This window comes from Acanthochromis polyacanthus, chromosome 4, assembly GCF_021347895.1.
Source record: "Acanthochromis polyacanthus isolate Apoly-LR-REF ecotype Palm Island chromosome 4, KAUST_Apoly_ChrSc, whole genome shotgun sequence".
NCBI classification, from domain to species: domain Eukaryota; kingdom Metazoa; phylum Chordata; class Actinopteri; family Pomacentridae; genus Acanthochromis; species Acanthochromis polyacanthus.
This window is the reverse complement of record NC_067116.1, coordinates 39509834-39525202: the sequence shown is the minus strand read 5'-3', so window position 1 is coordinate 39525202 and position 15369 is coordinate 39509834. Positions and strand designations below refer to the sequence as shown.

Sequence of the window (15369 nt, the reverse complement as noted above, 5' to 3'; positions counted from 1 at the left end):
CATTTGTTTTGTGGTTGTGTTTGTCTCGATCATTTACAGTTGTTCTTTCTTTCTAGAATTGAAAGAAAAATAGCCACTATATCCCTGGAGAGCAGAGATGGACCTGGTAGAGAGGGTAAGAAAGGAAAATTGTAGTAAATTTGAATAAAAACTTTACCTTCTACTACCTGATGTCAACTGTTATTTTTCTCCTCCACCTCCAGGCAGAAAGTCTGCTAGCAGCAGTGGTAACAGTACAGGCAGCGAGGCCTCCTCTTCATCCTCCATGTCCGCTACCAGCAAGTGGAAATCCACTTTTTCGCCCATTTCTGATCCCAAGCAGCCCAACTCCGACCTGAGGCAGGGCGGCTCTCCGTTTGGCATGGGGGGCTCGAGCCGGGGCACAGACTCAGACTCTGACCACAAACAACAGCAGGTGAGGAAAGGGAGTGACGGGGAGTCGTCCAGCTACATGACCCCCAACCCTTTCCTCAGTCAGGATGCAGGGACCCGGGGTGGAGGCGGTGCTGCCGGTGGCGCCCAGGGAGGCGGTGGATCCGACCAGCGCCAGGCCCTCCAGAAGCAGAAGGCCTCTCGGGATTGGGAGATGAAGACGAGCAGCAGCCTGGTCAGTCAGAATCTCTTCATTTCTGCTGCTGCCAGCAGTGGAGGTGGCATTCTGAGTGGGAAGGTGGGAGGAAGCCCTGTAGCAGTTTCCTCAACCACAGGCTCATCTGTGGGACAGTATCTGGGGCCGCAGTTCCCACTTGGAGGGACTTCAGTCTTACAGTCCTTGTTCGGAGCCCAGACAGGCGGATCCACGGTGAGTGGGACCCCTCGCCTTGTCAACGGACACTCTGCCCTGGGAAGTTTCTCCAGCGCTGGACTGGCAGGAGGAGCGGCAGGAGGTGAGCTTCACCGATGAGCATATCAGGTTTTAATTAGGCATCGCTGAACAGTCAGAATAAGGTCTTAGGTTTATTCTGGGGTCATCATGATAACGATTAGTACGAAAGAAAGAGCAAGGTAAGTGGAGGCCCAGTGCTGCTGTCTTCATGTTCGCCTCACAGACAGTTTGACTCTGTGTGCTGCCTTGCTTTGACATGGGCTGGCTGCTTGAGTGATGCAGTTGGAAACACCCTTGGAAAATGTCACATCTTTAACAGAATGAACAAATGAAGGAATTATGCCAATCTGAAATCTCTGGATTTATTGAGACAATGACCGATGTTGCTTTTGACATTTTCTCTGGGTGTCTCTGTTGGACTTGTATGTCAGAGTCATTTCACTTGTACGCCAAAATATTTCCAGAAATCAAATCTCATTTTGCTGCAGTACTAAATTGGCCACAATGGTTTAGTTGAGTGTTTTGCTGTTACAGTGGACTGACTCTGTTTGCTTTCTGTGTGCTTGTCTCAGACTTGCTTGGCGCTATGCACAACCTGGCTCAGTCCTTGCTTCTCTCTTTGTCCCACCCCCTCCCCCTTTTCTCGCACTATTGTCTGGCCTCTCTTCCTCTATCTCGACTCTTGCCCCCTCCCTCCATTTCTGCTGTATGATTTGCAGGTATATTTCACCACGTGGTTCCCTCAGTGTCCTCCCATCAGTTTGGGGCGGCGCTGCCCACCTCTGGAGGCCTCAGCTCTCTGCTCAGTCTCTCCTCCTCTTCCTCTACCTCCTCCCAAACCCAGCAGCACACCACCCCCCAGCCAGCCTCCACTCGCCTGACCTCCGTGTCCTCACCCCTGCCCCTCTCCCTCTCCCAGGCCCAGCACAGCCGCACCCAATCGGTGCTTCACAGCCCCTCTCCTCCCACGCTCTCCCTGCCTCCCCCACCTCCCCTGCACAGCGTCCCTTCCTCCTCAGCATCCACGCACTCCGACCCTCCACCATCCTCCCGATCAGACTCCCTTCACTCCTCGCGTCTGTCGCACTCCTCTCTCCACCACCAGAGAGCACAGTCATCCCTCTCTCTGTCCATCTCCGCCTCCACCTCTGCCGCTTCTGTCTCTACCGCTGCCGCTGCTTCTGCCTCCCCCTCCTCCTCCCTGTCAACCTCCTCCTCGTCTCGTCCATTCGCAGTGCACTACTCCCCTCGGCTGCCCCCTCCATCACCGGCCGGCAGCTCGGGTGGTGGCGGGAGCATGTGGAGGACTCAGGGCATGCATGGTGCCTACACCACCTCCCAGCTCCCCGGCTCCCGACCTAGATAGGGTTTGGGGTGATGGGGAAAGAGGGGAGAATGGAGAGGGTGGAGGGCAATCAGGGGGTGGATAGAGGGAGAGAATGAGGGAGAAAGAGAGACTGGTAGGGAGTGAGAGAGACAGGATACCTGTTTTCCCTGTGCTTCTGCAAGCTGTTGTTCAGATTGAACAAGGTAAGATTGTTTGGGTTTTAGATCTAAAGAATAAAACTGTTTTAAAAGTGTCAGGATGTTCTGTGCTGCTACTGTGTTAAATCTGGAAGCTTTCGAATCACTCATGGTGTCTTTTCTTGTCTTTGAATGTTTCAGGTAATTGATGAAAGCTACCTCAACATTAAATAAACTATGCAAATGTCCAGGTGTGGACCAAGGCACTCTCCTCATTCACTGGTGCTTCAAACCGTCTGCACTACCCAACCGCCTCCAAGACCGGCTTCTGTACTGGGATCTTTACACACACACATGAACACACACCCTCAAACACACACACACACACACACACACACACACACACACACACACACAAACACACTAACCACCACTATGGTCACCTTGAGCAGAATTCATCAGTGCTGGTCATGTTTATGTGTGACATTAAAATCTTGCTTCAGAATTTTTACAATCTGGCTTTCGTCTGGCACTGAATGAACTGAATTATCATATCATGTCTAACTTTACGGTGCTCTGCAACATGATTTTTTTTATTTTGTTATGCCAACTAGTGTTCAGCAAAAATTATTTCATAAAATTTGATTGTTTAATTTCTCATTTGACACGAAAGCGAAGCACACGGTGCACCTTTTTGAGCTGAATCTCATCAGGTGTCACGTTTCCTCTGATGGCTGTGTGTGTGTCCTTTCCTTCTACATGCATGCCGCCTTATCTCTGTTTTCGTCCCTCGGTGAAATTCGATATTTGTTGCAACACGTTTGACCATGAAACTAAATGAGGAACTCAGTATCTAACTTCACACTGGATTGTAAGGTTTCGTCACTCTTGTAGCAGAATATGTCCATGTCCTGACTGGTTAGTTGACACCCCTGTTTTGTTTGTAATTTGCTTTATTTTCATATTTAAGAAATGAAAAATACATAAATCAGATTTGTTTTTCTTTAGCTTGTTCTGCCTGGTCTTGGCTCACAATCCAGTGTCTCCTTTCCTTTGCTACTAACAATTCAGTTTTCATCTAAATCTTGAACTGTAGAGTGTTTCAGTGCTCAAATATTTAACTCATCAGTGAATGTTTTCTTCAAATGTTAAAACTTTTTGCGTTTTATGTTGGTGATCCAACATATTTTACATTCTCTGAATCAGTTCACCAAAGGAAAAAGAATACAGGACATCATTACATAGGAATGTTTTCATGTCAGCCTAATTGTGAGAATAAAGTGAATTAATAACATTTTCAGGGGTGCCAGTTATCCTGAGCAGAGCTGGGTGCATCTTTTTTTTTTTTTTTTAATATCCCCCGAATTAAATTAATTTATGAAATGGTGCTCTGTGTAGACGTTGTTGTTAAAGTTTAACAAAGCAGGTGTAGAAGAACTTTACAGTGAATCAACAAAAAAATTCAACTAGATTCTGTATTTATTAACATTCTCTTCCTCTGTCAGTTTGGTAAATCACACTACTACCGGGCCCGCAGCCGAAATACTCTGACAGCAGAATTTTTAGTCTTCTTAAGCTGAAATTATTCATATTTGTCTTTGCTGTTGGGAAATGCAGGTTTAAGCCAATGTGGACACACACGTGTATGTGAAATTTTCCTGCATTTAGTTGACACAAACACGCACACATACACAGTCATGCATGCAAATCCTCACACACTGGGAAGAACGTAATGAACCATAACCACAACAAACTACTGGACTCTCTTCACACCTTTTTGTTTGCTTTTTAATTGTGTAATTTTTTGTAAACAATGTTTGTACTGTGAATGTGATTCATTCTCTGACTGTATAGTTGTGGATAATTTAGATTATTATATTTATGCTGTCAGTCTCTCCATTTGCCTTGGTATTTGTTTTTTGTTTTTGCTTTTTTTTTTTTTTAAATCCTAAATTGTGTTGAGATTGTAGAATGCAATAGTGTGTGTACTTGACTCACAGTCTGAAAACAATGGTGCTAAGTTTGGACTGTGCCTGACCTTATTTATTCTATAATGAAAACATCGAAAACAAGTCGAATACTTGGTGCTTTACACAGGGACATTTGTAAAGCCATTTTTGGGCTTTTCCTTTTCTCATATTTAATATGCTATTGTCTCGTTCTTTCGATGCCTAGTGTACAACTGTAGACACCACGTTTCGATGGAAATGCTCTCCAACAGCTGGCTCATAGTTTGAGTAAATAGGTATGAGGGCCTCATGTTGATGTTTCTCAAGCAGCAGTTTTAGACATACGTCAGCCGGCTCTGCTCTCAGAGTGAGCCGCTCATCTGTTCGTGAACAAGACACACTGTTTTTGTACATAAGTTTTATTGTTTTTCATTGTACGTCTTCATCATAAACAAAAAGGTATATAAAATATGTATCTATATACAGTCTATATATATAAATATATATAAATATATATGAGTATATATATAAGTGAGAAGGGGTGTTTTGGTGCTGGCATTGTGACCCTTAAATCCAACCTGTTAAACAGGAGGCTAGAAGCCGAGCAGAGCAAAGCATTGCCACCACAGGACCTTAATAGACGACGCGGAACACCACAACAGCACCTGAATCCTTGTGATATACACACACCCCATGTAGAAACTCAGAAGCTGTGTGTTTTTTAACACGCAGAGGTGCTGTGACTCGAACACAACTAGATTTCAGCACTAGAACTGTTATCACTTTTACCAGATGTTTCCACGTCTTTGTTTCTGCTTGTTTCGTTTTTTGTTTTTTTTTAATTTACCAACCCAGATCCTGCAAGAAAAATGGTGCTTCTGTTTCCAAACAACGGCACTTCACATTTTACAAGTTAGATCTCCAGTGGTGCATACTGAACTACGCGTCGTTACACACACTGTCTGTCCTTAGATGTCTCACTAACGAGGCCGAACCTCGTCACGTGCGCGTATTGTGTAACTGCAGGAGACATGCTGATGTGAAACACTCGTCTTAGTGTGTGTGAGTGCGAGCAGCCAAGCTTCCTTTTTTTCTCTGGTAGTGGGAATACACTTAAGCTCAGTTTGTGTGCGTGCTTGTATTTTTTCCACTTGCCGGTGCATATCTAAGGGAAGATTAGACTAATAATCAAAGCTTTATAGTGAAAACTCCTGTCCTGTGCACTCCGTCTGTGAGTGTTCAAGTGGAAAAAAAAAAGAAGAAAAGTCATTTTAGAGCGTAATTAGAGACTAGTCCATTTGTTACCAGCACTGAGAGGTATTTTGTAATTACTGTTGATGCTGTTTTGATTTCTTATTCTTGGTGTTTGATACAATTTCAGTTCCATGTTATGCTTTTGACTGTGTCTTCAGATTCCTGTCAGTTTTTAATACTACTAGTCAGACAGACAGCACGGTGCTCTCCTTCACTTTAAACAAGGAAATTGCAGCTATTGATAAATACTACTCTTCTCCTGTTGTGCTGCAGGGTTTTATAGTTTCCAAACACAAGCTCGCCTGGTGGCTTTTCTGATGGTCCAGTTTAACCTTTGGAACTTTCTCTAATCTGGAGGCACGTTGCGGTGTATGTGCAAGTACGAGTGCTTTGTGGAAACTCCTTTTCTATTTGCTTCTGGGATCAGTCAAAGGGATTTTGTCATTAACGGTCCTTTGGTGTACGAGCATGATTTGAATTCAGAGCTTCTATGCAGTTCTCTCCGGCATACTGCGTCCTGGTACAATATTGGTAGATAATCTGTGAGAGCTTTGCAGTCGAGGCTGTTTACTCTAAATCCTGCCAAAGGTCTTAACTCAGGAACTTCCCAGATTGCTTGCAATGATTTTAACAATTTTTCTATCAGCTACTGCATGTCGCATTCATTAACCATCTTGTGGCATGATGAAGTCCCTCTCCTCCAACTCAGGACCAGGATCACCCCTCAGTAAGCTTATTTCAAGGTGAAAAATTTTGTCACGTCTCCTTAGATTCGCTCCTACTGGCACATACATCGGGCCTCTTCAGTGAAGCTTTATGAGTCGATCTGATCTCGAGAAGCTGTGAAATGGCTACGACTTTCAGCATCTTCCTCATCTCACAAATGCCTCTGTCTAGATTTGTGTATCTAAGGAGGTCCGCTGTCCTTTATAAACACCTCCTTCATTGTGCGGGGATGTTAAAGGGGCAGATGTGACCGACAGTATGTGTACAGTAGATCTCTGATTGGTGAAGCCAGGGCAGGTTTGAGGTGCAATAATGGCAAACCTACTTTCCAAAAGGCCCTGGGTTTTTCATGGAAAACTTGTTACTGTTTGATGTTGGTGCTTTTATCCTAAGATGTTATAATGAAACAAATGGAATTAATGTTTTTTTTCTGCGTTTTATGATCATTAATAAAAAAAAAATGTTTCCTATAATATTGAATTAATTTTCCGTGACTTTTTGTTGTTTTCCGTAAAGCTCAAAATCAACTCTGTGTGTCAGACTTACATATTTATGTTTGTTTACCTATAAATAATCCCTTCCTGCCTTAACCCTTTTAAACCAACTGTCACAGAAATCATCAGTCTTCTTTTTTAAATATTATTCTATATGTTTTTTCTACATATGTGTTCATTATTCTCTATATTTGTATTCTTTTTTGTTTTTTCTAATTTTCTTTAGGTACAATACTCAGAAAATAATACCTGTAATTATGAAGAAACAAATGTACACTACACCCCCTGTCAAAAGTTTAAGGACACTGTCTCATTCAAATAAAGTAGAACCTGTCCTACAACCTTTGACAGGGGGTGTATTTCATCATATGGATGTGATCAGGGCAGGACTCTGATCATACATGTAAAGTTTCAGGCAGATTGGAGCATGTTCACGGCATTTACACAGCATTTGAAATTTCATGGCAAAGGATCAAAATTCCAGAGGCCGCCACGGACACGCCCTTTGACTTTGGAAAAAGATTTAAATAACTTTGGATCATTAAGGCCTCCTGTATGTACTGGCTGAATTTGAGGTGAATTGGAGTTTCCCCTGAGGAGGAGTTCGCTCTAGAAAAAAATGAAAAATGGGCAAAATCTGACATTATAGCTCACTTCCTGTTCGGTTTGGAATGTTGCTGTCACTGACTTTTTTGTTCAGCCTGATGTGCTGCATATGTGTACCAAATTTGGTAGATACACCCCCTGTCAAAAGTTGTAGGACAGGTTCTACTTTATTTGAATGAGAAAGTGTCCTAAAACTTTTGACAGCGGGTGTACATGTCAAAACTGGTCAGAATGAGCTTTAATTTGATGCATTTTGAGCATTAAAATGCCTCATGCTGATGTAGCTAGTGGAGCTTAATTAAAATGAATATTTGTTTGTGAGAAAGCCTCCTGATATTACAGTTCCTAGAAGGGTGACCTTGTTTTGTTCCAAAATGCTTGTATTATCTCAGAGAAAAGCTCCTAACAAGCCTGGAGAGTGAAGCTTTGCACCTGGATCCATTTATAAGGCACCATTGGGGTTGAGTTAGCCCAACAGAAAACAGCATGTAAACAATGATAACAGAGACGACCACTAATAGAGGAGAACTATGCCCAAATAAGTGTTTTTAAAGTGTTGTAATAGATTGAAATATATGCTGCCTGTAAGAAGTAGGCATGAGTACCTGCCAAGAAATGTTCTCCAAACACTGCGCTGATAATAAATTGTAGCTATTAGAGAACACACAGGACAATTCCTGTCATTCTTCACTAAAGATTTGTGATGTACAAGTATCCACCTCGGCTTTATCTCTTGGGATAGACGGCCGCTAAACAGCTCCGAGACCTTGACTGTCTGCAAAACACGACGGCAGCTGTGAGAATAGTGAGGGGAGTGATGGCTCTTTGAAAAGAATCAGACTTCTGCTTCCTGAGAACAAGATTTCGTTCAGCGACTCCCCGTCTTCTTGTGTGAATGACGGCAGATAACCTGAGCGCATTCGTTTGGAGAACCTGCTCTGAATAAAACTTCCGCTTTCAGCTCTTATCACGGCCCTGAAGTTCGTCTAAATGCTGCTTAGTTTATAGAAGCTGTTCCTCACAGAGACAAACATGAATGATCTGTTTGTTTTGGTGTGGACAGAATAATTAGCACCCACAAAGAAGAAATATTACCGTTGCTGTCAAAGAACTCGAGCCATGCTGAATTTTTAAGGCAGATTAGGTAGAAGTTAAAATGATTGCAGGGTTTGTTGTTTATGAATTTAACGAACTGTTTGGAAGACGTAAGGTTCATTCAAAGTCATGATGGGAAACGTCTCACCTGGTTGGTTTAGATGTTGAATCAACAACGTGAAATCTGATTAATTTTAGCTGATTTACAGGAATTTTAATTGTATTTGTTTGATTGTAAAGGTTTATTCTGCATGTGTGGTCAACGTTTATCAGTCAGAGAGCCCAAATACATTTAGATTACGCACATTAACTGCATACTGTATATATCTATAGGTTATATTGGCATTGGTCTGATTAAATTCTTAACCCTAGTGTTGTCTTTGGCTCAAGATGAATAGCATTGAAAACAAGCCCTAAATTACCTTGTTTCAACTTGAAATTCGATGACTTTCCCATGCTGTGTATTGTACAGTCTTTACAGTCTACAGTACACTGTTGTTTTCCTTCAAAAATGCATTTTAAGCTGCTTTCTGCACATTTCTGCTTCTTTCTTAAGATACAGAAGTACTATCTGTTGCTAAACAAATAATGTTTACACCTGTGCAGTACGTTTAGCGGCAATAATAGTGATAAAAAAAAAACTCAAATTTAGTAAAGAAAACAATTATAACGTGATGTAATAAAAACGAGTAAATACAGTCTTTCTGCCTTCTGAAGAGGAAAAACCAGACATTCACCAAGTGTGTGATGCAGGACAGGTTGTTTCTTCATGTAAAATTCATTTAAGCTGCTCTATTTTTGAGGCTCAGGTCATTTTTGACCCTGAAGACAACACGAGGGTTGAAGTATTTAGCAACACCAAAACTCCTAATAAGGCATGTGAGGATTGTTAAAATGACCCTGACAGTCTGAATATCTGGCGGTCCAGTAATAAAAGCTGTTTTCCTTCTTTGTATCTGCTGTATTTGACTACTTCTAAAACTACTCTTTATTCGTGTAGTTTCAGAGGGTCAGATTTGGACATATGAGTTACTTACGTGTGAGAATTCATGTAAAATGGAGATGAAAGAGAGATCACAGATCACTTTTACAGCATTTCAAAAGGCTGCTCTGTCAGAATTGACTGTATGAACTCATATGTGTGTCGGAGAACATTTTAATGAATCTCACTGTTCCTTTAAGCTTCTGTACAGACTGAAGGCTGCTGGAAACAAACTGACTTTTGACTCTTTTTGCTTCTCCTCTCGTCCACTTTCCAGGTCAAATGAGCTAGAAGTTTGACTCTTCTTCACCGTCTGCTCGGCTGTGACTCGTGCTCTGCTGCATGTGCTGCACAAAATGTCATCAGCAGTGACGTTGGAGTCGCTCTGCTGCATAAACTACATCTGTACGGCACCAATTTTAAATGATCTCGAGCATCTTTTTCTGTAGGCTGTCGTGTAAAAGAAAGTTTTCGTGTCTGAAGTAGTGAAATGTCTGTGACAGGCTAATATCAGGATAACATCAGCTGATTGATGTATCAGTTGTGCTGTTGTCGTTAAAAAATGTCTCTTAATAGACCCTTTATTTGTTTACAAACATTGTGACGTTTTTGTGGGCGGGGCTTATGCTGGAGGCAAAAGCGGAGCTAGAAGTCAAGCGGGACTGGGAGTATATAGTTTGCGCTGGGAGTTTGCAGCGCAAACTCGAGCATTTTTAACCCGTAAAACTTCAGTGTACCGCCGGCGGTACACTTACTAATTTGCATAGGAATTTAAAGAATGTCCGAAGGCTGCAAACGCGATTATATAAACATTAAACGCCGATGGAAAGCTTAGATTCTCATGAATCCGCCGGTGTAAACCACTTTCAGATGTGATTACCACAGCGGGTAATATAAACACATTTGTCTGACAAACAACGAATATCCATCCATTCGTTCTCTATACACGGCTTCAGCGTACACAGCGCGACTCACATTTCCGGGTTCATTATTACACACAGATGAAAATATTCCACAAAAAACGGCCATAATCCAACCTTGGACATCCAGACGAAACAAGCCAGTAAACTATTTTGTCCAAAACATGTCTTGAAGTCGGTATAAAATCCACGAAACGGTCGTTTTCAAGGAAATGCACCTCGCGATGCGCGTCCAATATTCCCTGTATTTCTTGTCACATTTAACGGGTTATTGTTTTTGATTGTATTTTTTTCTGTGTCTTGTTGTGTCCTTGTTCTTATGGTGTGTGTATTTGGACCCAGTGTCTGGAATAAAGCTGAACTGAATTGAATTGAATATTTTTTATTTACAAATAGAATATCAGCGATTTTTTGTACTGAAAATGCTGGAATTGACTGCAGCTGATCGTCTCTGTCCAGTCTTTTCGCCTCAGTGCATTTAACCACAACTGTCTTCGTTCCCTCTGAGCACGAGTGTTCGGTGGAATCCTATAAAACTTTAATTTGCGTTCGCCAATGTCATTCCTCCTATTCTGGCATCCAAAAACACAGCAGGACGACATTTTAGAAAAGTTGATAGAGCCTAGTCCTTCAGTCTTTCGCCTTTCGGTCACGGCCGCAGGCTGCCTCTTTTGCCTCCAGCTAAAGCTGTGACGTCATTCGTGACGTGGGTCATTAAAGGGTCTATTCTTAGAAGAGCTCTTTAAAAGACTAAAGTCACTAATGACTGACTCATTACAACTAAATCCGTCTACGAAAGAAATGGTTTGAACCTCGCTTTCTTTCTAGATTAAGAAATCTCTCACACCTGCCTTTTAATAATGGATGCAGAAACAGAAGCTTAACAGTATCTAAAGGGGAAAACAACTACTAAAGCTCACTAATTAACACTCTTTTTTTCTTCAATCTTACAAATGTCAAAGTATAAAAAGGCTGCAGTGCTGACAGATGTTATGGACCAGACTATTTCCTGGTAACATGCAGCAGCTTACTGGACTCTTGACTTGTTAAGCTGTTGTGTTCTTCTCAGTGTATTTGGGCAAAAATGGAAATATATTAACCTTGCCAGCCAGTTGATTTCTCGCGATATTTGTGAGTTCACAAATCTCTCAAGAAACATCTTGCTCCGCTCCCGCTTTCACTGTTCGTACAGAGCCAAGTTGGTTCGGGCCAATCACGCAGCAGTATTCGTGTGTGGGGCGGGATATCCGGGTGTGACGACGACACCAAGCGCCAGTAGATCAAAACAAACATGGCAATGGAGGACAACGATCGTGTAAATGCTGCTATTAAGTCAGTTTTAGCTGAATCTCCTATCGCTTCTTTGAAGGAAGAACAACGAGAGGCGCTTTGCACATTTCTGGATGGTAAAGATGTTTGTGCTTTTTTACCTAGGGGTTTTGGTAAGAGTTTAATCTACCAATTGGCTCTGCTCGTTGTGAAGATCCCGCGATTGGCTAAAAACAAACCTGTCAGAGGCGGGACATACTGTTGCATTGTCCAATCCGTGCCTCTTTCCTCCGAACGGATTTACATGGAGCGGTCCCAGATTGATATTGTGGGGTACTATCAAGTACTACACAATTATTAATCTGGCTATTGCCTGGTTAGAAATATGTATGGATTAGATAGATCAGAAGGAAGGTGTTAATTTCTAATATTTAAAGATTTACCAGCTTTCTTCTCCATTCCCCTCTTCATCACTCCTTCATCTCTTTTCCATCATTGCTGCCTGACAGCTCATTTCTTTCTTCCATCCTTCCATCACTTTTTACCTATATCCGCCTTTCTTTTTGTTTGCCTCCCTTCGTCCTTCCTCCCCCTCCATTTCTTTCTTTGTTACCGCCCGTCAAAACTGCGTTTTCCGGAAGGTATTGTTTTCAGCTGCATGGTCTTGCTTGTTTGTCTGTAACAATTTGGTTTCCGCGCGATAACTCGATAAAATATTGATGTAGCCTCATCATATTTGGTACACAGGTGTACCATAATAAGACACAGGTCAAGTTCGCATTTGGTGACCGTGACCTCATTTTCAAGGTCACAGGGGTCATCTTTGTCGCCGGGCGGTCCAAGTTTGGCAAACTTCTTGTTTCTTTTCCATCCGTTCTTCCACATTTCGTTTCCCTCGTCATCCATCCTTCTGTTTCTCTCTTATTAATACTCCATTTCCAGCTGCCCTCTTTATTCCATCTGTCCATGCTTCTTGTCTCTTCATCCGTTTGACTTTAAACCTCTTTTGAAGACGGAACGCTTTTTGTTTTGTACATGCATCCATTGGCTCTCACTTTTAAGCTCCTCTTACTCTGAATTACAACTTATTATTGGTTTTGGCATTCATAATATGCATCACTGTGGTCGACAGACACTAGATTATATTTGTTTTCAGGTTCTTCCATCGTTTATTTATTGTTTTTTAATACTCGCTGAAAAGATTGGATTACGCTTGGAAGCTTGGAAAATCCAAGCTTGTGCACCTGAAACCTGGAATAACCCACAGAACAACCAAAAACTGGACTCATCTTCAACCTCACGGCAATTCAGGCCCTTAATTTTATCTTTTAGCTGCTCTTGTTTACGTCAACCTTCATGCTGTCCTGCGGGTCAAAATTGACCCGTCTTAAAGTTTGAAAATGTGGAAAAAATAAATAAAATTTCACAGAGAAACTTCTGATGTCCACATTTTCAACATGTTTGAGAAATCTGAAAACATTTTTGATGGAAAAAAAAAGTTAAAAATGTTTCTTAAGAACATTCACAAAGCGAATTTCACTGGATTTTGGTAGATTTTTTTGTGAAATTTCTCAAGGAAAATAACAGACATTTTGCTGATATATATGTAATCACTTTGGATATTTTTAGAATTTTTTGGAAAATTTTTACTCATTTTTTTGAAAATATTTACAAGAATTTTCTTGCCAAAGTTGGGTTTTTTTTCTTAAATAAACTGTTAAAGAATTATTGGAATGTTCTTCCTGAAGGTTTTGCGAATTTTCAGAAATTTGGGGCATTTTTTTTGCTGAATTTTTGGATTTTTTTCAGACAAGGAAACAGTATTTTTTTGGTGCTGGTACATGAGGACAACAGGAGGGTTAATTAATTTGTTTTAAAACCTTAAATGCTCTATGTGATGTTGCTTTTTTTATTCTCATTTCATTTTTAATTGTTATCTGCATCCAAGTTGCTTATTTATGCTCCTCCTTCTTTTATTTCTTGCTCCAAACCTCAGTGTTTTCTGAGTTCAAATATAGAATGTATGAAAGAAAACAAAGCAGCATCATAACAGTGTATTCTGAAAGAGATTTCACTTGACCAGCAAACTGAAATGTCCTTTGCTAGTTCTAGTTCTGTGCTTTTAATGTGTATTTTTATTAATATGGTTGATTTAGTTGTTTTTTTAAAAATTTAGCTGGTTTTACTTTTGGAGGCGTTTTTACGACAAAAAGCATTAAAAACATGAAGTATTACAACCACGTCTCGCATTTTCCAGCTGTTTGGGTCATTTCTTTCAAACAGGGAAACATATTTCACAAGTAAAAACTGTCTTTTTCTGTTTGCTATGAATTCTTTCAGGTTGTTTGGATTCAGCCCGCTCCCTGGAGGTTCAGTGCAGCAAACATCTGAAACAGAACCCTGAGTGCTCATCATCAAGGACACAGTATTTATGTCAGTTAGTGAGAAGGGAAGGCGGGAGGATGCGACTCCTGTCCTCTGGACCTTCACCCGTATAAAACCAGCGAGCGAGAAGGTCTGACCACACAGCGAACAAACAGAGACAGAAGCATGCTGGCAGCGGATGTCGTCTTCAGCGGAGCCTTGATGCTCTGCTGGACCAGAGTCTTCATGGTTCTGCAGGTTTCAGATGGACAGCAGCTGATCCAAGGCTCCACAGTGACAGGTCAGACTGAAAATATCGGAATGAGTGCATTTTATGTTGTGGGGTCGTTTTTGGAGCTTGTTTATTGGTGTGTTTTGCACGTGGTTCTGATTTTAATTTCATAATTTGGGTGCATTATCTCGGAGGCCCCTGAATCGGGGGTTGTTTTTGACTCCTTTTTGAGGTAAATAGTGCAGCCATTTATCCATTTTTAATTCATTCATTTCACATTTTACTCATTAGTTTTACCAAATTATTTAAGCAATTTATCCATTATTGTAATTGGTTATTCGTCCATTATTGGTAACTTTTTTATTTAGATCATTTAGCAATTATTTTTAGGTAAATAATTTAGCTGTTTATGTATCAATTTCAACCTAATGAATTCAATTATGCATTGCTTTTATTCATTATTGTAAGTGGATTATTCAGTTGTTTATCAGTTAGTTTTGGCTAATTATCGATTTATCTATGATTTTTTGAGCCAATTAATTCAAACATTTATCCATTTTTTTCTACATTTTTGTAAGCAGATTTTTCATCCATAAATTCATTAATGTAAACTCTGCTATTTTTTTAGCTATTTTTAGTTTTTAACTAAATAATTTAACCGTTTATCCATACTTTTTTTTACCTAATTAATTTCAACATTTGTCTGTTTGTTTGTTTTTTGGAAAATGAGAAAAAGGTATCAATTTTTTTTAGCTAATTAAGCTATTTATACATTATTTTTTTAGCTAATAATTCAATGATGCACCCAGAACATTTGACTGTTTAATTCAGCTAATTATCCATTATTTTTTGTTTATTATCTTATCTATTTATCCATTATTTTTTGCTTATTATTTCCAAAATATATGCTTACTTTTTTGCTGATTGATGACTGCCTGAGTTCCTACTGCTGGTTCCAAAGATCTCAGACAGACAATCTCAGTGTGCTCTTTCAAATCTCTTCTTAAGACTCACTTTTGTCATATCTTTGTCTTAATTGATGGTTTTTGTTGCAACTATTTAATCTGGGGGTCTGGGGTCTAATTAATTAGAATTTTCATGCATTTGTTGTTGTTATTGTAAAGCATTGTGTCCATTTGTTTTCAAACCATGCTATGTTTATTAATAATGCTCTTGCCTTTTCTGATT

At 40.6% G+C, this 15369-nt stretch overlaps 1 protein-coding gene across 3 annotated transcripts in view; it reads left to right on the top strand.

Moving 5' to 3' along the window:
- Positions 1-14213, top strand: part of dot1l (DOT1-like histone H3K79 methyltransferase) — a 34356-nt gene extending 20143 nt beyond the window's left edge. The window contains exons 26-29 of one of the 3 annotated variants that reach the window (XM_022205828.2): positions 57-115; positions 204-887; positions 1546-2356; positions 2492-6699. In XM_022205828.2, coding sequence (XP_022061520.1) covers positions 57-115; positions 204-887; positions 1546-2192 — 1390 coding nt within the window. In that variant the 3' untranslated portion in view covers positions 2193-2356; positions 2492-6699. Of the gene's footprint in view, positions 1-56; positions 116-203; positions 888-1545; positions 2357-2491; positions 6700-13925 lie in introns of those variants that run through there. The other 2 variants (XM_051947064.1, XM_022205829.2) reach the window with 2 other exon arrangements.
- Positions 14214-15369: the final 1156 nt, after the last annotated feature.